At 43.1% G+C, this 26,475-nt stretch overlaps 1 protein-coding gene across 1 annotated transcript in view; it reads left to right on the top strand.

Annotated features, from left to right (window-relative positions):
- Positions 1–19,884, top strand: part of LOC106728633 (putative POM121-like protein 1) — a 265,938-nt gene extending 246,054 nt beyond the window's left edge. The window contains exon 26 of the mRNA XM_032480882.1: positions 13,094–19,884. Coding sequence (XP_032336773.1) covers positions 15,980–17,158 — 1,179 coding nt within the window. The 5' untranslated portion in view covers positions 13,094–15,979 and the 3' untranslated portion in view covers positions 17,159–19,884. The remainder of the gene's footprint in view (positions 1–13,093) is intronic.
- The last annotated feature ends 6,591 nt before the right edge of the window (positions 19,885–26,475 follow it).

Raw genomic sequence — 26,475 nt, 5'->3', positions numbered from 1 at the left:
GACTCTAAAATTTGTATGGAAATGCAGAATGCCTAGAATAACAAATAATAATTTTTTAAAAGAACAACTTTGGAGGACTTAGTTGATTTCAGTAATCAAGCTTCAATAATCAAGACAGTTTGATATTGGTGAAAAGACAGACATAGATCAAAGGAACGGAATAGATAGTCCAGAAAAATACTATGTATTTGATCACTTGATTTAAGACAAAGATGCGAAGGCAATTCAACAGGGAAAGGGAAGTGTTCAGGGAATGTCCGGATAACTACGTGGTAAACAGTAATAAACATTGATTCTTCCTTCACACCATACAAAATAATTAATTCTAAATGAATCACGGATCTAAACACAAAGCCCAAAAGCACAAAATTTCTAGAAGAAAATATAGGCTATCCGTGTGATCTTGGGATATGCAAAGAATTCCTAAAGGACAAAAATTCATAAAAGAAGAAACGATAAATTGGACTGCATCATTAAGAGAACAAAAGGGCAAGCCACATACTGGGACAGAATACTCACAACACATAAGACAAAGAACTCGCATCTGGATTAGCTAAAGAACTCTTACAAACCAATAAGAAAAAGGGCAAAATTGTGAAGTCACTTCACCAAGGATTTCCAAATGGCCAATAAGCACCTGAAAAGATGCTCAACATCATTAGTCACTAGGGAAATGCGAATGCGATGAAAAACCACTCGATACCGACTAGAAGGGCTGAAATTGAGAGACTGACCATGCCAGCATTGGACAGGATGTGGGGGGACTGGAACTCTCATGCTCTGAGTTGGGAGTAAAATAGTTTGGCAGTTTCTTAAAAAGTTAAATGTACACCTACCATATGACGCAGCCATTCTACCCCTGGCTACTTACCCAAGAGAAATGAAAACATACATAAACTTATACACAGAAGTTCACAGTAGCTTTATTTGAAATAACCCAAAAACCTAGAAACAACACAAATGTCTATTCACAGATAAGTGGTTAAATAAATGTAGTACACCCACACAATGGATACTGTTCAGTAATAAAAACAAATTCTTGACACACACAAACACGGATGAATCTCAAAAGAATTATGCTGAATGAAAAAGCTAGATTAAAGGAAGTGTATAATGTATGATTCCATTGATATAAAATCCTAGAAAATGCAAAATTATCTACATATAGTGATACGAAACAGATTTGTGGTTGCCTGGGGATGGGAGTAGAGGGAGAAGCAGATTACAAAGAGGGAGAAGGTAACTTTTTGGGGTGATGCAGTTTGTTATTTTAATTGTGGTGATGGATTAACAGGTGAAGGCAGTTGGAGCTCAGAGAAATGCAGCTGCCAGGAAAGGGTACCCAGGGCTCCAGAGCTGAGCTGTCTCCCAGCTCCCACTCTACACCCCTTTTTCTGTACCACAACACCTCTGAAGAGGGGCTTCTCCTAAAACCCATGTGCATGGGTATCCCCAAGACACATTAACACACTGAAGCATGCCTTTGTGAAGCTTGTTCAAAAAGATCTGAAGTGGTTTCACACGAGTAACAGGAAAACCAGTTTCTGCACACCAGCAGATTGGCTCCCAGTTACCTTCTGCAAGGGGGACCTTCTGGCAATAATTTCTGTCTTTTGGGTTCTCTGTCCACAGCACCATTTTTTGACTGCTTACTAGGAGGTGAAGGAATGTATAAAAACATTGCCAACTGCACTCTGAAAATCCATGGCAGATCAGGCTTCAAAAACCTGCAGCCTGACCTCAGGGTCACCCTGCCCCCCTTCCTCTGCTCGGGACAGTCTCGTCCCTGGAGCCCCCAGCTATGTCTCCTTGGCACCTTCTACAGGTATCAGTGCTGGCCTTCCAAGGCGATAGATGTGTGGAGTCCCACCCTGTCATCCATTTATACAAAGACAGTAACAATATAATTGCAACAACGCAGATTGTCATTGTATTCGCTGGCCGTGGTGGTTCAATATATAGAACCAGTCTCCTTGGATTGAGCTCCTTCAACAAGGACTACTTCCCACTAGTGTAAATGTCAGTGAATACATGACGGCATCTTTGGGTTCCTTGATGGGATAGAGCTTCTGGGACCTCAAGGAGTTTGTAAGTGGGCTGGAGTAACACAATTAACATATAGGAAAAATGAGAGCCAATACAGGAAGAGTAGCTGAAAATGCTTGCAGAGGCTCAGGTAGAATTCAGGTGATGGGAAACTGGGTTGGGGAGGTGTCAGAGGCCATGAGGAGAAAATGGCAGTCAGAAAACTTCAGGCTTGATAAACAAAAGGCCAACTTTGGATGCATCCACATCTTCTTCCTGGATCCTCTGCTCGTCTGGAAGATGGTTTCTGATTATTCTTTCAGTGGTTCTTCAAAGGATTTGCCAGAAAGGTCTACCTCAGACTTCTTCTAACTCTTTGGCCCTGAAATTCTAGACAGAAACAAAATAGAACCATTTATGTGCCTTGAGTCTGAAAAAGACAAATTGAGCAGCTGGGAGATGCAGATCTTGCTCAATAACCACCTACAAAGAAGCGAACAAAAAAAAACCCTATAATCTTTTTAAATGCAAGATAGGAAAATGATTGTTTTAACCAATGTAACTTTGTATATTCCTGAATTGAAATAATTACCTTTCTAAAGTAATCAAAATTTCCAATATAATCGACCTCCTTGATAAAATTACTTACAAAAGAAAACATGAAGCACTTCCCTCTTTCAGTTTAAAAGTATCAGGAATCAATTTCCACTCTGCCCTCAAGGAGGCTTTCCCAGCTGGCCCAAGCCACTCTCTAGCGTATCAGCACTTCCTTGGAGCCCTCTGTCTCATGAGCAGGTACATCAGCTTAGGACCAGCCAGCATCTGCCCTCCCTCCCTGTGAGCCCACTGTTCCCCCAGCACACACGCTCTCTCTGCCCACAGACGGAGGTTAGAAGCTAAGATCAAAGGGGCAGATGCTAAGAGGGTTTTCAGCCACAGGGGATGTATGTGCTCACTGATCAAGAGTTGTGCAGGGCACCAGTCTGGGAGATGGGGAGCCCCGAGGATGGGGAGAACACACACACACACATACATACACACACACACACACACACACACACACACACACACACACAGAGAGACATACCAGATTTCCTTTGTCCATTTGTCCACTGGTGGACACTTCAGTTGTTTCCGTATCTTGATTATTGTCATTCATGCTGCGGTTCAGATGGACATGCAGATACTGTCTCAAGTTAGTGTTTTAATTTCTTTCAGATAAATAAGTGGAATTGCTGGATCACATAATAGCCCTATTTTTAATATTTTGGGAAACTTCCATGTTGTTTTACACTGTGGCTCCACTAATTTACGTTCCCAACAGACACAGGTTTCCCTTTTCTCCGTGCCTTGCTAACACTTGGCTACATCTTGTCTTTTTGATAATACTCATCCTAACACATGTGAGGTGACATCTTGTTGTGGTATTGATTTCTGTTTCCTTTGTGATAAGTGCCACTGATCCTTTTCATGTTTTCATCAGATTGGGGGTTTTGTTGTTGTTTTTTGAGTTGTAGGAGGTTTTTATCTGTTTTGTGTATCAGACCCTTTTCAGGTATATTATTTGCAGTTCTTCTCTCCCATTCAGTAAGTTGCTTTTCCATGTTACTGTTGATTTCTTTTGCTGTGCAGAAGCTTTTAAGCTGGATGTAATCCCACTTGCTTATTTTTATTTTTGTTTCCTTTGCTTTTGGTGTCAAATCCAAAAACTCGTCACCAAGACTGATGTCAAGGAGCTTACTGCCTATAATTTCTTACGGTAGTTTGATGGTTTCAGGTCTTACATTCAAGTCCTTCACGCATTTTGAGTTGACTTTCGTGTTTGGTAATAAGATAGGGGTCCATATTCATTCTTCCGCATGTAGTTATTATGCAGGTTTCCCCGCATCACTTAGTGAAGAGACTGTCCTTTTCCCATTGTATATTCTTGGCTCCCTTGTTAATTATTCATCATATGTGCACGGGTTTCTTTATGAACTTTATTCTGTTCCATTGATATATGTGTCTGTTTCCAAGCCAACGCCATACTCTTGACTATTTTCACTTTGTAATGGAAGTTGGTTTCTTTTACAGTTTTGCTAAGAGTAATTTTCATGACTAGTCAATGAGTTTATTAAATACCGTTTTACATTTATCCTACTTAATTGTTGTTTTCTCATTGTGCTTTTTCTGCTAATGGGATAATTTACACAATTACTTTTGAATCTTGGCCAGTCTTGCATTTTCCAATATAGTCTACTATTCTATTCTGTTTACATAATGGCTTAATTCACATATAATATTTTGTTTGAATGTGTACATCATAGTCATTCAGATATATATATGTGTGTGTGTGTCTTTATATATTCCTTTTCACATTCTTTTTCATTATGGTTTATTACAGGATATTGCAAAAGGTTCCCTGTGCTATATAGTAGGACCTTGTGTTTTATTTATTTTATATGTAGTAGTTTATATCTGCTCATCCCAAACTGCTAATTTATCCTCCCTCCTGCTTTCCACTTGGTAATCATAAATTTTTTTTATGTCTGTGAGTCTATTTCTGTTTTGTAAATAAGTTAATTTGTGGCATACTTTAGGTTCCACATATAAATGATATCATATGATATTTATCTTTATCTAACCAACTTACTTAGTATGTCCATCCATGTTGCTGCAAATGGTATCATTTCATTCTTTATTATAGCTGAGTAGTATTCTAGTGTGTGTGTGTGTATACATAGATGTATATATAAAACACTTACTTACCATTTATTTGACAAGGGAAATGTAGGTTGCTTCCCTGTCTTGGCCGCTGTAAATAGCGCTGCTTGAACATTGGGGTGCGTGTGTCTTTTTAATTTAGTGTTTTCTCTGGATAAGCCCAGGAATGGGATTGTTGGATCACCTGATAGCTCTATTTTTAGTTTTTTAAGGAACTTCCATACCATTTTTCTTAGTGGTTGTACCAATTTGCAGTCCCACCAGCAGTGTAGGAGCGTTCCCTTTTGCCCAATGTCTCTAGCATTTATTATTTGTAGACATTTTAATGATGACCATTCTGACTGGTGTGAGGTGATACGTAATTGTAGTTTTGATGTGAATTTCTCTAATAATTAGCAGTGTTCAGCATCTTTTCATGTGCCTGTTGGCCATTTGTAGTTTTCTTTGGAGAAATGACTAGGTCTTCAGCCTATTTTGGAGTTTGGGTGATTTCTTTTGTTGTTGTTATTGAGTTTTATGTGCTATTTGTGTATTTCGGAAATTAAGCCTTTTTTGGTTACATTGATTGTAAATATTTTCTTCAATTTTGTATTTTGTCTTTTCATTTTCTTTATGGTTTGCTTTGCTGTGCAAAAGCTTCAGTTTGATTAGGTCGCATTTGTTTGTTTGTGCTTTTATTTCTTGCCTTAGGAGACTGACCTAAGAATACATTGCTACAGTTTATGTCAAAGAATGTTTTGCCTATATTCTCTTCTAGGGGTTCATGGTGTCATGTCTTATATTTCAGTCTTTAAGCTATTTTGAGTTTATTTTTGTGTATGGTGTAAGGGAGTGTCGTAAGTTCATTCATTTCCATGCTGCTGTCCAGTTTTCCCAACACTACTTGCTGAAGAGACTGTCTTTTCTCCATTGTATATTCTTGCCTCCTTTGTTGAAGACCAATTTACTGTAGGTCTGCATGTTTACTTCTGGGCTTTCTTTTTTTATTCCATTGATCTATATGTCTATTTTTATGCCAGTGCCACACTGTTTTGATTACTGTAGCTCTGTAGAATAGTCTGAAGTTTGGGAGGCTCATTCCTCTAGCTTCATTCTTTTTCTTCAATATTGCTTTGGCAATTCTGGGTCTTTTGTGATTCGATAGAAATTTTAGGATTATTTGTTCTAGTTCTGTGAAAAATGTCCTGGGTGACTTGATAGGGATCACATTAAATCTGTAGATTGCCTTGAGCGGTATGGCCATTTTAGCAACGTTAATTTTTCCAATCCAAGAGCATGGGATATCTTTCCATTTCTTTAAGGCATCTTTAATTTCTTTAATCCATGTTTTGTAGTTCTCCATGGATAAATCTTTCACCTGCTTGGTCAGACTTATTCCTCAGTATTTTATTGTTTATTGGATGTAATTTTAAGAGGGATTGTTTCTTTACTTTCTTTTCCTACTATTTCATTGTTAGTGTAAAGAAATGCACCTGATTTGTGCATGTTAATGTTATATCCTGCCACCTTGCTACATGTTTTTGTAGTTCTTCTCTGTCCTTCTTTCATACTCTTTTCTTATGGTTAGTTGATTTTCTTTATTGTTACATTTGTGTTTCTCTTACTTGTTTTTGCATAGCTAATGTAGGTTTTTGATTTACGGTTACCATGAACTTCATATAAGTTGCTCTGTTACGTATCTGATTGTTTTAAAGAGATTATCATTTAAGGTCCTATAAGTTCTAAAAGATCTGCTGTTTTACTCCCTCTCTCCTCTTTTTTTAATTTTATTTTTTACATCTTCATGTGCCTCCTATAAATGTTTATTGCAAGTATAGTTGTTTTTACAATTTTTGTTTTTTAGCCTTTGTAGCAGCTTCGTTAAGTGCTTGATTCACAACCATTGCTCCATTTTTACTTTAAAGTGGGATTTTCCCCTTTATATAAGTTATTATTTCTTATTCTTTTTCGTATAAAGAAAACCTAATACTTCTTATCAGGTCAGTTTAGGATTGATGAACACTTAGTTTTTACTCATCTGAGAAGCTCTTTAAGTCTCTTTCAGTTTTGATTAGTAACTTTGCTGCGCAGGTAGCCTAGATTCTAGGTTTTTCCCTTTGAGTGCTTTAAGTATATCATGGCTGTTCCTTCCGGCCTGTAATGACTGCTGAAAACTAGCTGATAGGCTTCCATGAGCTCACCTCTCCTCGTGACTACAGTGAAACCACAACTGACTGCTAAATAAGCATTGGAAACAAGACTGGAACCTACCAAGAAAAGATCTTCAACTGGAAACGTAAAGAGGGAGCCACAGCAGGATGGTGGGAGGGGCATTCTCATGATGTAGTTGGGCCCCATACCCCCCGGGTGTGGGCAACTTACAAGCTGAAGAATAAGTCACAAAGAACCTCCCACAGGAGTGAGAGTTATAAGCCCAGCATCAGGCGCCCCAGCCTGGGGTTCTGGCACTGGGAGGAGGAGGAGACCCCAGGACATCTTTTTTTTTTTAATACTCTTTTTTTTTAATCTTCTTTTACTGAGTTATAGTTAGTTTACACTGTTTTGTCAATTTCCAGTGTAGAGCACAATTTTTCAGTCATACATAAACATACATATATTCATTGTCACATTCTTTTTCACCGTGAGCTACCACAGATCTACATATATTTCCCTGTGCTATACAGTATAAACTTGTTCGTCTGTTCTATATGTATTGGTCAGTATCTACAAATTTCAAACTCCCAGTCTGTCCCTTCCCACCCCCCTCGCCCCTGGCAACCACAAGTTTGTATTCCATGTCTATGAGTCTGTTTCTGTTTTATATTTAAGTTCATTTGCCTCCTTTTTTTTTTTTTTTTAGATTCCACATATGAGTGATATCATATGATATTTTTCTGGCTTCACTTAGAATAACATTCTCCAGGGACATCATGTTGCTGCAAATGTCATTGTGTTGTCATTTTTCATGGCTGAATAGTATTCCATTATATAAATATACCACAACTTCTTTATCCAGTCATCTGTCGATGGACATTTAGGCTGTTTCCATGTCTTGGCTATTGTAAATAGTGCTGCTGTGAACATTGGGGTGCACGTGTCTTTCTGAAGCAGGGTTCCTTCTGGATATATGCCCAGTAGCAGGATTCCTGGGTCATATGGTAAGTCTATTCCTAGTCTTTTGAGGAATCTCCATCCTGTTTTCCTCAGTGGCTGCACCAAACTGCATTCCCGCCAGCAGTGTAGGAGGGTTCCCGTTTCTCCACAGCCTCTCGAGCATTTGTCATTTGTGGACCTTTGAATGATGGGCGTTCTGACTGGTGTGAGGTGAGAGCTGATTGGAGTTTTGATTTGCATTTCTCTGATAGTTACTGATATTGAGCATTTTTTCATGTGCCTATTGATCATTCATATGTCTTCCTTGGAGAATTGCTTGTTTATTAGGTCTTCTGCCCATTTTTGGGTTGGGTTTTTTGGTTTTTTTCTTATTAAGTCATATGAGCTGCTTATATATTCTGGAGATCAAGCCTTTGTCAGTTGCATCTTTTGGAAATATTTTCTCCTATTCTGTAGGTTGTCATTTTGTTTTGCTTATGGTTTCCTTTGCTGTGCAAAAGCTTGTAAGTTTCATTAGGTCCTGTTTGTTTATTCTTACGTTTATTTCTGTTGCTTGGATAGACTGCCCTAGGAGCACATTGTTGAGATGTATGTGAGATAATGTTTTGCCTATATTTCCTTCTAGGAGGTTTATTGTATCTTGTCTTACGTTTGAGTCTTTGATCCATTTTGAATTTATTTTTGTGTATGGTGTAAGGAATTTAGCTTCCTTGCTTCATTGCTTTACATGCTGCTGTCCAGTTTTCCTAGCACCATTTGCTGAAGAGACTGTCTTTATTCCATTGTATGTTCTTGCCTCCTTTGTCAAAGATTAGTTGACCAAAAGTTTGTGGGTTCCTTTCTGGGCTCTCTGTTCTGTTCCGTTGGTCCATATGTCTGTTTTTGTACCTATTGGTCCATATATCTGTTTTTGTACCAATACCATGCTGTTTTGACTACTGTAGCTCTGTAGTATTGTCTGAAGTCTGGGAGGGTTATTCCTCCATCCTCTTTCTTTTCCTTCAGTAATGCTTTGGCAATTCTGGGACTTTTGTGATTCCATATAAATTTTGGTATGATTTGTTCTAGTTCTGTGAAATACGTCCTGGGCAGTTTGATAGGGGTCGCATTAAATCTGTAGATTGCCTCGGGCAGTATGTTCATTTTAACAACACTGGTTCTTCCAATCCAGGAGCATGGGATATCTTTCCATCCATACATATCGTGTATTCACGGGTTTTGCGAGCGCTTGGATTCTGTCCCCTTTCTGATGCAGGAGTGAGCGATGTTGGAGTGCAGCACCTGGAGGGTGTCCTTGTCGTAGAAGTGTTCCACAGGATGGGGAGGCCCGTGGGGCAGCGCTAGAGTTTAATTTAATCCGAAGTTTGGATGAGCTACTTCGTGCTTTCAAGTACAAAAGAAAGGAAAACAGTGTTCTATGTGTAAATTTTTAACGGTAATGTTGCTGAGAAGAGGTTGACTCCGTGGATCTTTAGTTTTCATCTGAGTGCCTCCTCAGAGTCTGCTGGACTTGATGTTTGAAGACCAGACTGTGTGTAGTTAAAGCTGGGAGTTAGTGGGACAGATCTGTGAGTCCAGGAGTAGGAATAGGGTTCTGGGCAGGAATGTGATGTTTGTGGTGGGAGGGGCCAGACCCAGCCAACCCGCACTACTGTCCGTCCAGGAACCGGTGTGGAGAAGGTGGTAGGAGCCTTAGGGACGGGGAGCAGTCGCAGAGTAGGGAAGAGAGACAAGGAAGAGGGAAGCAGTCTCTTTTTCTGCCCCTCTGTGCTGCCTGGGGCACCCACTGCGCTGGAGAGGAGATGGCCGAACATCACCCGTGTGAGACTCGGGCTCCCTGGAACCACCGACAGCAGGAACGGGACATGGCAGTTGAACGGGTTGATCTCTTAAGCTGAAGCCACAGCAAAGGGAGAAAGACGTGCGTGCCCGCAGCAGCCTCACGTCCACTTTGCACCTGTGGGGGGTGGCGTGGGGCAAGCAGATGAGGCCCAAAGAAATTAAAAAAAAAAAGCAAGCAACTGAAAATGTACATCTGAAAACATCGGGTTATTCTGCCTGGCTGTTACAGACATTAAACAAGAACCAGACACCACCACGAAAAGGGAGCGGGTGAACAATCAAAGGGAAAGACAGGCCCCGTTTTGCGTCGTGAAGGTTTGGAGTTAAGGCTGGGTGTAAGTCGCTGACCCAGTCGTGTGGCGGGTCACTGGTTATGGCTGGGACGCTGGTTGTCCACAGTTTCACATTTGGAAGCTGGCGTACCTCCAGCGCGTGCATCGCTGACTCTGGGTCTTAGGGATGCATCGGTGGGTTAAGCTGACACTTCCTTTCCTGTTACAATACAGAGACCTGCGTCCCAGGCTGGAGGTCTGGTTTTACTCCTGATCACCTTTGTGCCTCTAAAGCGCTCTACTGAAACAGACCTGAAAGGGGACAGGTGCACACAGGGTTCCCGCAGTCTGTCACATGCTCATAGTTTCCCTAAAATCTTAATTTATTTTACAGTTTATGTAGAGTTTTCAGTCTAGCCTATAGAATATTTATATTAAACGTGTGCCTTTTAAGTTACCCATGAATAAGATATTGAAGAGGGGGAGGGAGCCCTACCTCTTCCGTCAGTTAGTGGGCGAGACGTGAGTGCCCGTGCCCTAGACACGGGGCCACAGACACCCAGCTCGGGGGCTCCTCTTACTTGTTAAAGACGAGCACTGACTTGTGTGGGGCCTGCGTTCCCTCCTGGGCGATTATTCTGTGAAATCTCATGTGACACTTGCTGTAAGGAACTCTTGCTCTGATTACAAAATCAAAGTATATGACAAACTCTTTCTTACAAAATGGCTTTTAGATGTTGTGTAATTCTTACCCATAGAGGCCAGTCACAGAGGACTTTTCTCAACAAAATTTACTACTGTAGAGGCTGCAAATGATCAAATTCTGTTTGCTTGAAATATCCTTGGAAGGTGGTCATCAGTACGTGACATCTCGTTACGCTGTCATCTCAGCTTTTGCCTGTGAGCCTCACTTTCCAGTGTAGGCTTAAAGACCATTAAGCCTTCTGGCCACGGAGGTCCACGAGGCAGTGAGCACTGCCATTTGCCATCTGCCCATTTTAAGGCCTCATCAAAATGAAAGCACAGACTGTACAAGAAAAGAAAAAAGGTTTAGTCGTTAACTCCAGTACATAGCCAAGCTAAGGGAGAGGCCTCATTAACAAATGAGATTTCAACAGCTTTTTTGGAATGTCAAAGGTGAGACAGGTTGAAAAGCTCTAGACTAGATGTGCTGCATGATGGCGTCTGAAGATGTGGGGGGCAGGCAGTCTTTCTCGGAATGGTGGAGGCTCAGAGTCAGCAGCTGTTCATAGTTGACACCTTAGATACAAGGTTTCCATAAGCAGGGTGTAATTGAAGGGCTGGTCATCAAATTGTGGTACAGATCAGTCCCCCAGCTCCCCTCTCCCAGCGACAGTGCACACGCTCACAATGTGCGCACAGATGTCCTCAGAGCAGACGGAGGTGGCACGTGTTATTAGGCAGAATAGGCAAAAATTGTTTCTGCTTAGGATATGAAACTAAATTCTGATAAGGGTTTCAGTACCGCAGGAAAGTCCTCCTTATCTGGGGATGGGGAGGGTTTCCTCCTCAACAGTCAGATTCCCTTTTGTTTACACCAAGGAAGCCTGCCCAGCCTGGTCAAACACAGAGTCTAGAATTTCCAATTTGAGACAAAGCCCTTCCAGGAAAAAAAAAAAATAGACCAACTAACAGAGCCGAGAACAGTAATCCCCATCTTCCTGTATTTTCACCTTTTTTTAAAAAACATTTTTTATTGATTTATAATCATTTTACAATGTTGTGTCAAATTCCAGTGTACAGCACAATTTCTCAGTTATACATGAACATACATATATTTATTGTCACATTTTTTTTTGGTGTGAGCTACCACAAGATCTTGTGTATATTTCCCTGTGCTACACAGTATAATCTTGTTTATCTGTTCTACAACTTTGAAATCCCAGTCTGTCCCTTCCCACCCCGCACCTCCTTATATAAACAGACAACCAAAGGGTCAGTGGGTTTACAAGGAAAATAGACAGAATGAAAGAAAAAAAATGGGCCTTAAGGAAACAGCTGATGCAGAAGCAATGATATTACAAGAAAAGGCTATGAGATTTATTATTATTTTTAAAAAAGGATTACTGAAATGAAAATCTAAGAAAATACAAGTGAAGTAATCTTCCAAAATGTACAGCAAAGACCAGAAGAATGCCGGAAGAGATACATGGGAAAGGAGTCTATGAGGTTTGACACTTGACTTAATAGAAGTGGGAGGAAAGCAACAAGAGAGAAGTGTGAAAACAGAAGGGAAGGCAACTCCCGGAGGCAGAGGTGACACGTGTCTTTATACGAAAAGGGCCCCTTGAGAGCCAGCACGAGTAACAGAAGCAGCTCATCCATGGGTGTGCATTTGTGGAGGATCGGTGCTTCAGGGATGAAGAGGAGACTGTAAAAATGTTCAGAAAGGGAGAAAACAAATTGTCCATCGACGAAGAAGTGTCCAGCTTACAGCGGCAATGTCTTCTCAGTTTTAACACTGGGTATTCTAAGTATTACTAGCGAAATCCAAAGGGTAAACACACTTTTTTTTTTAACCCAGATTTCTGTATCTGACAAACTACCACTCAGTTGGGACAGCAGAATAAAGGCGTTTTCAGATGTACAAGGCCTGGAAAGATTGGCTTCCCGAGTACTGTTATTAGGAAGGTAGTTGGACGTGTGCTCCAGCCAAACAAAAGAATAACCAATAAAGACAGGCTTGGCCTTTTGGAAATAGAGGACTCAACCTAACTGGGCATCAAAGCAAACCCAGGAAAAATGGGAATAAAATAGGTCCAGACAGCAATCGTTCCAAACTGGAGCAGGAGTGTGAGACATCTGAGGGAGAGGATGGATTGACAGCTTGGGGATAATCTGTTACCCCCCCCCCACCAGAAAGAAAACCGTTAGAAACCCCAGTAAAAACTCCTATTTTAGCCTAAATATGGGAGGAAAGGCCTTGCTTTTAAGCAGTCAGTGAGAAAGAAATGGGTTCATTTAATCTTAAAACTAGAGGGTTTTTTTTTCGTTTTTTAGTTTCTCAGAGTGGTCACAGGATCATGGCATTGAGCTTGTAAAGAATGAAGTGTAACATTAGCACACCTCTTGGCCTGGCATTAAATAATATTTATACATCATAATGTGAATGCTGGTTGTTGATTTTCAACTTTTAGAACCAGTCTGTGATCAGAAAGGTTTGGTTGCTGTTTACTTCAAGATACGAATGCTGACAGCCTTGATGCTGTTAAAGGAGAAGTGTGGCTGACCCCAGGTGAGCTGCGGAAGGGCAGAGGAGAGGTGTGTGATGGCTCCAGTATCTGAAGAATTGAGACGCAGACTCAGCTTAGTGGAGCAGGGAATTTATATTCTGTATCCTTGAAATCGTAAGTAATTATAAAACGGCTAAATACTGAGAGGGACAGGTGAAGATTAATGATGATGAACTAAATTTTAATTTTTAAATCTAGGAAAATCAGTAGATACTACGTCAAGTCGTTAAATCTAGAAACTTTTAGATAAGAGTGTATTATTTGGGGACACAGAGAGAACTATCAGAGGAGCAAAAAACGAGAACAGTCGGAAGTTCTCTGGGGGATGGGCTCAGGGTGTGCAGGAAGGGTGCACACACATACATCCTACTGTACTATTAGATTTGTCCTACGCGTACATATTTTGAGAAGACACCAGACAGGCAGCTGGCCCCCGGGCCCGTCTGCCAAGCCCCGAAGCGCTGATTAGGGGCACGGGCTCTGGAACTGGACCACCGAGGTACGAATCTCAGCTCCCCCACTAATTGTGGGAGGTAGTTTTCTCATTTTTAATATGAAGGTAATGGAAGTACCAGGCCACAGGGTGTCGTGAGGTCAAGTACGTAACGTACTTGCAAACAGTGCCTGGCCCCGGCAGTGGCTCTTGCCGCTTAGCCACTGGAATAGGGTCCAGGCGGCCGTTCAGTTTACGCTCATGAGCTGGGTCACCACAGGGGGAGCACGGGAGGCCGTGTCTGTGCTCAGCAGGGGCAATGCTGTCCTGCTGTGTGTGAGGAGAGTGGGGAGACCCTGGCAGCTGGGCCCGGGTTCTGGTACCTCTTATAAATGATCCCGCTGTCCCCAGGTCACCTCTCCAGGGTTAGGAACGTAACGCTACGTTGAACTGTTTCTATGGGAAGACAGATTCGAAGCAAATTGTCTCCGTTTATACTAAATTTTACAGGAACATAACTAATGTAACACTAAGGTTGGCAGGTATTAAATATACAGATCGGCCTTTAAAGATGTTTCAAATAACTAATGTATTTCGATGGCATTTTGCAAGAATGTATTTACAGAACTGAGCAGTTTGTTGAAGAGTATGAACTATATGGAATATAAACATGAAATGCTTTTAGTTTTCTCCAGTTACTGTGTTCAGCTGAGCTTTTACAAAAAATCTCCTTTTTCTTTTATTAGTTCATTTCTTGATCGATCCCATCACTCCCTAGTTACCTTTGGTTGTTCATGAGTTTAGCCCAGTTTGAAGCTTCCGTCTCAGGCCCAGCCTAGAAGTGTACCTTTTTCTATTTCCAGCCATACTGGAGTAACGGAGACCAGGTTTGCCCTTCTGCCTTGAATAACTACAAAATTGAAAATACACATGGAACAACTTTCTTCAGAGACTAGATACAGACAGCTCAGGTCCGTGATCCTGAGAGGAAAGAACCAAACAAGCAAAGTCCTAAAATTACAGCTCTCTGCCTAGAGGCGTTTTCTAGAGAACAGGGTGAGACAGGGGGACCCAGGCGCTTTGAGATGGTCTCTCTTGGGATGCAGTGGATTAAACAGGTGAGATACAGTCTAGGAGAGAGAGCGGCTGCACAGAACGGTAGTTGCAGAAACTTGCACAGTGGTGCCCTTGAGTTTGTCACTGATTAAGACGCACTCACACAGAGTGAAACTCTGCAAGGCCCGATGAAGAACGACCAGGTAACTGTAAGGAGACTTGCCCCCAGACCTCACACAAGAGAGACTGGGGAAAGCTGCAGCCTCTTGAGTAGCAGGGTGGAGACGCTCTGTAGGACACGATGTGAGTTAAGTAGCTATCCAGAATGGTTGTGCGAGTAGGGCCCAGACTAGCCCTAACGTAATGAGTTCTCTAAACCTGCCCTAACAAAGCTTAACGACAAGCCTAGTGAGGGTCCACCTGCACTGCAAAGAACTTAACTGTCTGTGGGCCACGGCCCAACGTGCTGTAAAGGGAAACAGCAGAATGCAGTACACAGCACATCAAACAATGTCTGGCAATCAATCCGAAATTTATACACAGGATGAAGCAGAAACACGTGACGTAGGGGGAGAAACCGTGACTAGATAGAAGCAGATACAGCAGAGATGGTGGAATTTGCAGAAAAAGACTTCAAAACGACTTTATATTTGTGCTCAAGGATTTTTAAAGTAAAAATGTACGTAAGGAGAGAGCTAGAAGGTGTAAAAGAGAACCGCCTGGAACTTCTAGAACTTCTAGGGCTAAAAATCGGTCTCTGAAATGAAAAAAACTGCTGGGCGGAATTATCTGCAGACTAAACGCTGCAGAAGGGAAGTTCGGTGCATTTGACAACACAGAAGTAGAAATTGCCAAAACCAAAGCCCAAGAGAAAACTTGGGGCAGCATCGAGTGGTCTGACAGAATATAGTGAAGGTCTCAGTGCTCACAGTCAAGGTGGGGAAAGAAAAATACTAAAAAAAAAAAAACAAAACCCGTCCTGTACAGTTAGTTCTGTGACAGCTCTGGCCCCCCCCCCCCCAATCCGCAGGCTCCAGGAGATCCAAAAGCACCAGAGGGTGGAGGGCAGGGTGGGAGCGCATCCGCATGTGTGCAGCCCAGGGTCCCTGTGTGTCTCCTGCACAGGGAGGGTCCCACAGGGCCCTGTGCACGTGCGCATTATTTGCTCACAAGATTGTAGAGACATGTCCTAGCAACAGGCCAGTGTGCATTTGGCCTTCAGCAGATTTGGCAGCTAAAGGACAGCACTCAGAGCCCTCCTCTCTACCCGACAACTGACCTTGACCTTACCTAAGTGCCCTATGGGCGACTACCTGAGCACACCCTGCCCCTCAGCCCCGCCCCGAGCCCTGGGGGGCCAGCACCTGCCGCGAGGGCCCGGCCACCTCCAGCCCACTCCCCGCCATCGCCGACTGCCCCTGGCCGGCCCGGGTCGCCCGGCTCTCCACCAGCTGCTGGCCGCTCGCAGGCCAGCCTACAGGTGTCCCGTGACTTTACATCGACACCTTGTAACAGCGCTTCACAGAAGATGCTCCCTGCTCCCGCGGACCCTGCGCTCCTTTCTGGGCATCCTCAGCTCCACCTGTAGTCTGATCCGTCGGAGGAGGGCCGTGCTACGCGCCCAGACCTCCACGCTGTCCTGCAGCTCAGCGTCTCCAGTGGGCACAGCCACCGTCTGTGCGGTGCAGGAACAGCCCCGCACTCCTGCGCTGCCCGCAACGCCCGGGTGTGCCCTGGACTTGTGCACGGAGGCGGTGTCGAGGGCCCCTGGTGAGAGCGGGAAAGGGTTGGGCAAGCAGGGGGAAGACCTGGCAGTCCCAGAGGGGGAAGATCAGAGGAGCCCGGATGGCACTGGGGGTGAAGAACCCGAGATGAGGCACCTGTGGGTCCAGAGAGGCCCCGTTTCTTTCATTCCGAGGCCCGGGTCTCTGCAGAGGAACCTCTGTGCCAAGAACTCAGAAGACGTCTGCGTGGAGAAACCCCAGACCTCTTGCGTGAGCTCCTGCCCCCGGAGAGATGCCATCAACAGCTCGTACAGCTCCTCCCAGGGTTCCCCGCCAGTGCGGAGGAAGAGGGGTCGCGCACGCAGCGGACTGCCCCCGAAACCCTTGAAGAAATCGAGGAAGGAGAGCCCCCAGCCTCCCGCTGAAACTCCGGTGGTCTCACCGCAGACGAACTGGCCCGACAGGGATGCAGACACAGCCAGAGGGCCGAGGGGAACCGAGGGGAACACATCCGATGGTCCCAGGCCCCGAAGACGCAGGTTTCCTCTGCTGCCACACAGGCGAGGGGAGCCCCTGAGGCTGCCCCCACCCCCTGAACTGGGTTTCCGAGTCACCGCGGAAGACCTCGACATGGAGAAGAAAGCAGCGTTCCGGCAAATCAACAGCATGTTATGGGGTGAGACGGAGGCGGGCCTGGCTCCCCCGCCCTCCCCGGACGCTGCGGTCACCCCCTTGGACACCACTCCACCCTCTTAGCCTCTCCTTTCGGGGGCTCCCCAGACCACCAGTGGGAGCATCTTGCCCCCTCTGCAGGCCCCGCAGACGGCCCCCCATGACGGTGTGGCCTTAATCATCCTCACCACCAGCCTGTCTGCACTGAGCTTCTGTGGGCCTAACCTAACTGTGACACTTCCTGCTAACCCTGGGACCTCTGCGCAGCCCATCCTTGCGGTCCCTCATGGGCAGCAGTGTGGAGCCGCCGCCTGTGACAGCTCTTCCCAGTATCGAAAGAAGGCAGCTCCAGCCCCAACCTCGGACCCACTCTCCACTCCAGGTCCGCTCGCCTTCCAGACCCCCCCAAAAGCATCTTCTGATGGTTTGTCATCAAGAAATCCCACCATGGGCACTCATGCCAGCACCCAGCCGATGTCTTCTGCCACCTCTACTCTGTTCCCCCGTGGCTGTGCAGCTACCACCTACATGCCCAGCGTTGTGACCAGGGCTGGGCCCAACACTTGGCGGCACTGCCCAAGATCTGCCAGCTCGAGCCCAGTTCCCTGCAGGTTCGGGGTCTCAGCTGCATGTAAGGGTGGCAGGAGCCAAGTGGGTGACTTTGAGCTGTGCCGCCTCTTTGCAGCTCTTAGCATCACAGGAGGGGCGAAGTGGAGCCCGAGCACCGCACCACACGCTGCCGTGGGGGACGCCGGGGCCTGAACACCTGGGGCCCTGTTCACCAGAGCACCCCCATGCTGGCCACGGGACCCAGCACCAAGCAGCAGCCTGGGTTTGGAGGCACTGCTGCCCCCATCTTAAGTCCCACCCCCGGGGGCGCCCCCAGGCAGAGCCCCTCTGCTTCCAGCCAAGGGCCCGGCACCTCTCCCAGCAAGGCTGGCATGTGTGTCCTGGCCTGTGGCAGCAGCCCTGCCTGCACAGCGGGCACAGGAATGAGCAACCACACTGTTAGGGCCCGCCCATCACCTGTCCAGGGCGTGGCTGCACACAAGGCTGCTGGGCCATCCAACAAGTCATCTTCCTCCAGGTTGGGATCCCCTCCCTTGGAATCTAAGAGGCGGATCATGGCCTGAATTGGTGACTTCGGGAGACACAGTCAGTGTCCCCTACCTCCCAGGCTGGACTTCGTGCAGGCAGGCCCCATTTGGGGGTGAAACACAAGCCTGGCCCTAACTTCTGGAATCCCGGAGCTCCCTGCCTGCGATCTTGTCCCCAGAGGTGGTTGACTTGAGACTGTTACCTGATCCCACTGATCCCAAGTGGTCAGAGTCCTCAGGACAGTAGACAAAGGCCCTTGTCCTGTCCTCTCCGGCCCCAGAGCAAGGGGCACACCCCTGCTGCCTACAACTGACTCCTCCTCTCCCCATTTTCCTCCCAAAACCCTTGTGTTTTTTCATAGCTTATAATAAAGTTTTGTTCTTGTTTGCATTAGAAAAAGACCAGAACTTTTCTGAATTTGGTAAAAACTAAGCCCTAATGCTTTAAGGCATTTACTCTACGTAATAAGTTAATTTCTATCCTATGCGTCTAAGAGCAAAGTACTGTCATCGAGACATTTTAAAATACTCATTAATTTCACTTTCTCTTAGCTTTCTTCTCTCACAAAACTCTACTTAAGAAAGGCTACTAACCAGTTAAAAAAATTAAATGTTAACAACAAACTTGTAGTGAAGGTAGAATGAACTGCTAAAAATGCTCAATCCCAAAAAAAGAACGAGTAATAAAATAGATGAGAAAGACAGAAAAACATCAAAATGGTAAATATAAACCTAACCAGAATGGGTCATTATATTAAATGTAAAATTTTTTATGGAATTAAAAGACAGAGATTGGTTTACAAAGTAAGACTCAATTACATACTGTTTATGAGCCCTACTTTACAAGGGTACAGATACGTTAAAACTGAAAGGATGGAAGAAGACGTACACGCTCACAATAAATAGGAAAGCTGGACTGGCTCTGTGAATACTGGAAAACTAGGTTTCAGAGCGAGGAACGATGTCCCTGTGAGGGACATCGTGAAATGACAGAAGGGAAAAGAGTGATCCATCAGGAGGGTGTGACTTCAAGTGCGCCTGCCGCTGTGAGAGCAGAACTTCAGATGCTTGAGGCAGAAATTCTCAGAACGAAAAGGAGAAATGAGTAAATCCACTGTTTCTCCTGGAGATTTCGTAGTTGATGGAGCAAATGGAAAGAAAGTAAGTGAAGATACAGAAACCTTGAAATGTATTTGGAACAGCTTGGCCTGAGTGATCTTTTCGGAGTACTCCGCCCAATGACCACAGAATTCAAGTTGTCTTTAAAGTTTTTACGTGGAATAGCCATCAGAATAGGAAGATGGACCATAAAATAAATTTTAATGAATTTTAAAGGATTGAGATAATACAGGCCATGTTCTCTGACCCTAACTGTTAAATTAGAAACCATTAACTGAAACTTACATGCAAACCCTCTAGATACTTGGAAATTCAAAGAATACTGGGTACACCTATGGGTCAAAAGAGAAATCAGAAAATATTTTGAACTTAAGGAAAATGAAAACAACATTAACTTTTGTGAGACAGTGCTAAAGCAACAGAGCAATCAGAGTTTTAAAAGCTTTTATGAGAAAATAAAAAGATCTGCCATCAGTGACTGAACCTCCACTTTTAACAAAGAAGAGGAAGTTAGTGGAAAAGACTTGGTATCAACAATAGAGAAGCATTAATAAAACCCAAAGCCCATATTTTGAGAATGTGAGAAAAAAAAAATTAAGACTGCTAGCTAACCTGATAATCAAGAAACAAAGAGAAAAAAAAAAAGAAGACACAAATTGCCAGTATCGAGATAGGTCATCACTGCATATCTTACAGATATTAAAGGGTTATGAGAGAATCTTAAAATAACTTCATGTCAGGAAATTCACCAAAAATAACACTAGAAGAAATAGAAAATCTAAAATACTTTCACTTTATATATATATAAATGAGTATAAAAGTTAGATGAGAAAGATAGAAAAGAAATATCAAAACGGTAAATTTAAACCTAACCAGAATGGGTAATTATATTAAATGTAAAGTTTTCTATGGAATTAAAAAACATTATATATTCATATTTTATATATATATTCATATATTTATATGTATATATATATGTGTGTGTGTGTAGATATATATATATATATATAATTGAATTTGTAATTAAAAATTTTTCCAGAAAGAAAACTTTGGGCATGATGGATACACTGGTGAATCTACCAACCATTTATGGAAGAAATATTACCAATCCTACCTAAGTTCTTTGAGAAAATAGAGGAGAGGACAGGTCTCAAGTTACTTGATGAGGGTTCCATTATTTTCCTGCCAAGTCAAAGATACTAAAAGAAAAGGAATCTACAGACCAGTATCTATCATGAAAATGTATGTAAAAATTCTTAAAATTTTAGCACATTATACCCAAAAATATATAAAAAGATAAGTTGGGTGTGGGAGGTGAACTGTCTGGTACATGAGCTCCCTGATGGATATTCTGTTCGAGGGTGTTACTGGGAATGCTGGGAAGGGGGCCTGAGGCAGGTGCATTTCTTCTTTTGTCTTTTGCTTTGTGTCTGAAATGCCAAGAGTCTTGGGGAGAGATGACGGGGTAGGGTTCTGACTCTGACTTGAACGACTGATGTAACGTGGCGGGAGCGTGAAGACCTCCTGCCTTCCCAGCTCTGCCACTTCCTTGTATGGGCCCCAGCCCTGTCACTCACCCACCCTGGCTGAGTGGCTTGACGCTGTGCAGAATTAAGTGATGAGAGCTGTTGTGCACACCGTGGATTCAGCCCTCAGTGGTCAGTAAACACTCACTAAATTTTTTTTAATTAAAAAAGATAATGTCACTAAATGGGGTTTATCTGATGTATAAAACAACATAGTTCATCATATTAACAGAATAAAAGAAAAATTCCATGATCATCTCAATATTGGCAGAAAAAAACGTTTGACAGAATTCAGTGTTGATTCATGATTTAAAAAAGAAAAGAAACTCTTAGTAAGTTAGAATAGCAGGGTGCTTCCTCAGTCTGGCCAAAGGCTTTTATAAAATTCCTACTGCTGACATCCTCAGTGATGAAAACCTGAACCCTTCCCACAAACAATGCAAACAAGGCAAAAATGTGCACTTTCATTGCTGCTATTCAACATTGTACTGTAGGTTCTAGCCCGTGTAGAAAGGCAAGAAAGAAATGAAAGGCACATGGGGTGGAAAGAACTCTATTCACAAGTGCCACATGAGCACGTTCAGACAGAGTCTTAAGACGTTTACCGAAAACATCATTAGAACTAGTGGTTGAATCGAGCAGTCTCTGAATATGAGGTCAACATATAAACCATCAGTTGTCCTTCTGTGTACTAGTGATGAGCAACTGCAGAATAAAATTTAAAAATCACTCCCATTTACAGTAGTGTCAACGAACATGAAATATTTAGGAATAAATTTGACAAACTCTGTATAAGATCCATACACTCAAAACTATTAAACGTGGTGGAGGGAAATGAAAGAAGACAAATCAATGGCGAGGTGCATAACATGTTTATGTATTAGAAGATGTAGAATTGTTACAACGTCTTTTCTCCCCAAATTGACCTATAGATTTAGTGCAATCTTCGCTAAAATCCTCGCAGCTTTTTGTTTTTGGTGTAAAATGGCAAGGTGATTCTTAAATTTATGTAAGATGCAAGGAACAAAGTTGGCTGAATTACGCTTCCTGATTTCCAGACTTACAATAAAGAAATCAATGCAGCATCATCCTGGTGTGAGCACAGACATATAGAATAGAAATTCCAGAAATAGACTCCCACGTTCATGGTCAGGGAAGTGGGGAGGGGCAGCAGTGGAAGTCCCACTTGTCATCTGGTTATAAGACATACAGAATTTCAGAAGAATCTTGGTCCTATTTTTATTAGCAAATGTTATTTTAGAACAGATTTTATGAAGTGCTATTTTATGCCACTAAATAAACCCATAAACTTAATGGCTGCAATCTGGGTTGATGTAGATTTGTTTTACACTTTAAGCCTCACTAACTGATTTAATAGACTCACCAAAGGCAATTTCAGATACTTCCGTAGATTACAAATGATCAACCCCTGTTGTTTTTAAAATAAAATGAAAGCGAAATAAAATGTCTATATGACATTATTTAAATTTAATTATATTTAATTCCTGTAAAACAGCAGATAAAGTGCCAGAACTTAGAACTTGTCTTCCATGTATTTTTAAAATCGAGCTGCATAATTTATAGTGCCTCAATTCACAATTAGCTTGTTTTTTGGAAACCAAAAAAAAAAAAAAAAAAAGACATTTTCTAAGTTAATTCACATGATACTTTTGATTTTAAATAATAAAGGTCATAGCTTCACTGTGTACCAAGTTAGCATTTGGTAGTTTAAAATAAAAACAACTCTATGATTCTGTAAGAGAGCGTTATAAATAGCTTTTAGATATAAAACATGTACATACACACGCATAAGCACATTTAATCATTAAAAATTGCTTGTCAGGACAGTCATGGAAATGTCCTCGTCACGATGTTTCTCAGGTCTATTTCAGACTTAACATGTGTTACTGTATTTATCTTTATCTAATCAGCCCTTGCTGTGAGGTTTGGTTATTTTATTACAAGCAGCTGTGCAAAGCATTTTCTTTTAAAAAGGACATTTTTTTGTAGCGCTGCCTGCCATCACTCATACATTGCACGTTTGGGCAGCAAGTTAAAAGCAAGTCCACTGTAGAACTTGATGAGAGACACGATGTCACTATAATTTATGTCCGTGGAAAAACTACTCTTTTGGGACAGTTTAAACTGAAATCACTAATTTTTAAAAATCGTAACAAAAGATACATTGAAGTGTTTTCAACCAGGAAACTTCTTATGCTGGGTTTAACTGTGGCTGTATTTACTGTTCTGAGAGTTAATAGCGTGCCAGCGTTTAGTTTGTTCTGATGCTGAGAAGTGTATACGTGTTCGCGTACACATTTAGTGAATTTATAAGACTGTCAGAATGCTAAAATTCCAAACCTGTGGCCCAAATGGGAACTTCTGGGATATATAAACTCTTTAAGCCAAAACTTAAAATCTCACTGCAACTTTTGTATGACAGCCTGAAACAGCATCCGACGTAGTTGACTTGCGAATCTGTGCTGGATCCCGGGTCTGTTCGTGGCGTCCACAGATGGGATGAGCGTTAATCTCACGGTCTTGTATTTTGTCATCGAGCCTCAGGTGGATCACTGAACCTGGGAACTGTGTCCAGGGTCACATGGCTCACGAGGGATGTTTGATTCTAGTAGATGTATCGATTGCCTCACTCCACCACTCAGAATTGTTGTTAGTTAAGAGCAGTTCTTTGCTATCGGGGAAGTAATCTTCACAGTGTAAACCCGTTGGGTTGACAGCGTGTAAATGGTCACCAATATAAATACTTTTTGACTTCTTGTGTTAACTGTAGAGATGCTGGAACAATTTGCCATTTTATTAGCTGTCTCAATTTATTTTTGTTTCTGCCGCCACTCTGTTAATTCGGATATCTGTGACCTGCTGCCTGAGCTCATCCAGCACCTTGTGATTAGTCCCTGGGCTTCTGTCCTGTCTTTGGTATGTTTATGTCCATATGGTGTCTGGCAGAGCAGTGTTACTCCAGAACCTTCAGGACCTCAGGTTGCTTAAGCAGAGAATGTACGAACTCACCCTGGCGTTTGAAGACCTGGATTTCGCTTCCCCGCTTTGCGCTTCCCACCGCACATCTGTGCCTCATCTCAGCCATCTGAGAGCTTGCCTGTCGTTGGGAGGGCTTTGAGTTGAGCTGCAAGTGGTTGACCTCCTTCTTCACTCCCCGTCTCATCACAGCCCCTTGGCCCCCTCCCCCTCTGGGAAGACTCTCCCTGCTCCCCGACATAAGCACTTGGTTTAGACCGCTTGGAGTACCTAATAGTTTTCACCCCAAATCACAAAATCTAGGAAATTAAGATAAAATAAGTTTGTGCGCACCATCCATCCTTTTTCACACTTTTGTACTTCTTTCCTGTCTGGTTTCTGATACAGTCTTGTGCACTCAAGGTGACACACATTTCTTTTGTTACATTCTTTCCACTAATTTGTTTGTATATGGATCTTTAAGAATACCAGAAAGGATATTAGTTTTATTTCCATTTTAATTCTTTTGAAGTGTAGTTCTTTTCACTCTAATAAGTGAAAATCAGTTCTTCTCACTCTTTTATTTCTTGACTTTCTTACACGATTTGTTTACATATTGATAGTTTGTTTCTTTGAATTATGCTTTAATACCATTAAAATATGGTTTATATGCAGGACAATTGCTTGTCTTAACTTTACTCTAAGGAATACAAAGGTTATCCAGGGTGTGTATGTAGATAACCTTGATGGTTCTGAGTGTTAATTCACACGCAGCCCACGTGTGGATAAGGACACTGTTCCAGTGAGTGGCTTACAAAGCTGCCTGTCGCCTGCAGTCCTTCTTGGCTCTCCGACACCAAGATTTGGGATCAGAGAGGAGCAACCAAGCCCCAGCCAGCTCTTTACCATACATGGGCCGCCTGCATCCCAGCCACAGTCTTGCAGATTTCTCCCTTCTTGCATCTTTGATCAAACCCCAGAGTTTATTTTCTGTTTTGACAGATGTTCCGTGGGCTGTGCTTGTACACTGAACATAATACAGGGGAAGATATTATTGATAGGCTTGGTTTTCAGGAGATAAGTCATGATACATTGGTAATTATGAATGTCTGAAATCAGAGCATCTGATAGATCCTGAGAGCTGTCGTTTGCTGGGTTCACGTCACACTGCGTGGCGAGCCCTAACCCGCGCATCTGTGAACCGCAGCAATGGTGCTTGCCAAAGTCACTGTTCCAAGTTTCTCTTGGAGAAGAAACCCCTTTACATATAGTCTGAGGTTGAAATGTTTCTTCAGTACAGGCTGGCTTTTCATTCTGTATTTCTGAAGGTCTCTTGTCGAGTCTTTGTAAACTTAATAATTCCAAGTAATGAAAAGGACCTCATTTAAGGAATTAATATGATGAGTTATTTTCTAAAGAGTATTAGGCCCTTGTGTACTTTTTAAAGTGATAAATCATACAGTGGATTTAAAGGAAAAGATAAAAAAACCAAAAAGCCGCTGGTAATAACAGCTGGTGTAGAAACACACGTGTGACTGTTCTCATTAAATGCTCATCTGTGCCGTGCGTGGTTAAAGCACAGCCTCGCAGGGAAAACGAGAAAATTAAAAAATTGCTTTGCTGCCTCCATATTAAAAGGTCAGTTTTATGGCTTTCTTTCTTTGCCTTTAGGGTTTTATGATACCTTTGTGCCAGATTAGTCAAAACATGTGTCTACATCCAGTGGTGTCTTACTCTTAATCGTGCTGACGTCCAATGTTCTTCTGTTTTTTACTTCCAGTGTGTGTCCTCCTTGGTAACCCACGTGTCCCCCTATCCTTTGTGCTTCTGCAGTCTGTCGGAGCAGGGATCCAGCGAGGACAGCTGCCCAGTCTTTGTGGCCCTGAGACAGACAGAAGAGGCAGGGAGGCAGCGACATGCCCATCTCTGCTGATCGTTGCCTCTGGGGCCTGAATCAGGCCTCATGGCTCTACCCCGAAGGGTTGATGTGGGAGTTAAATGAATTTATAAAGTACTTAGATCAGGGCCTGGCATATAATAAGCACTAGATAAATGCGCCCTGTTTGCTGTTCTATGCTTTTTTCCCCCAAGGCACCATGATTGCCATGTAGCTGTTTCTTGATCATATGGGAAAGTTTTACAAAATGACCCCCTACCCCCCAAAAAAGAGGAAAAGGAAAGAGAGATGGACGGGTAGATTGCTAGATTACCTCAACAGCTTTTGTGGCTCAGCTGGACTTAGAGAACCATTTAAGGGCAGAGAGGACTTGAAGAACCTGGAATAGCGAGAACATTTCTGTGACCCCCTGCCAGTTACAGTCACACAGTCGCAGCCCTCAGCAGGGCGGCGTGCACTGTCCTTTGCTTGGTCAGCATCAGGATGTGTCAGGCCTTCTGCTGAAGGACATGTCTGGGGGCCTCTGTAGGATCATCAGGGCACGGAGCAGGATGCTCAGGAGGACAGGGAACGGTGACTCTGCCCTGGCCTGCGGTCGACATCTGCCTCCCTTTTCCTTTTTCTGTTACAGGCTCACTGGGAGCTTTTGTCAGTGGAGACCACAGCTCCTGGCTTTTCTAGTGAGCACATAGCCAGTGACTGACTTGTCTTTCCCATTCTCCAGGGACTCCTCTCAGAAAGCCAGCTACTTTTTAAGTAGTGAAGATCCAACATGAGTAAATCTCT

The sequence above is a fragment of the Camelus ferus genome, chromosome 6 (genome assembly GCF_009834535.1).
Source record: "Camelus ferus isolate YT-003-E chromosome 6, BCGSAC_Cfer_1.0, whole genome shotgun sequence".
Taxonomy (NCBI): Eukaryota; Metazoa; Chordata; class Mammalia; order Artiodactyla; family Camelidae; genus Camelus; species Camelus ferus.
Note: the sequence above shows the minus strand (reverse complement) of the source record. Positions and strands in the feature narration are given on the sequence as shown.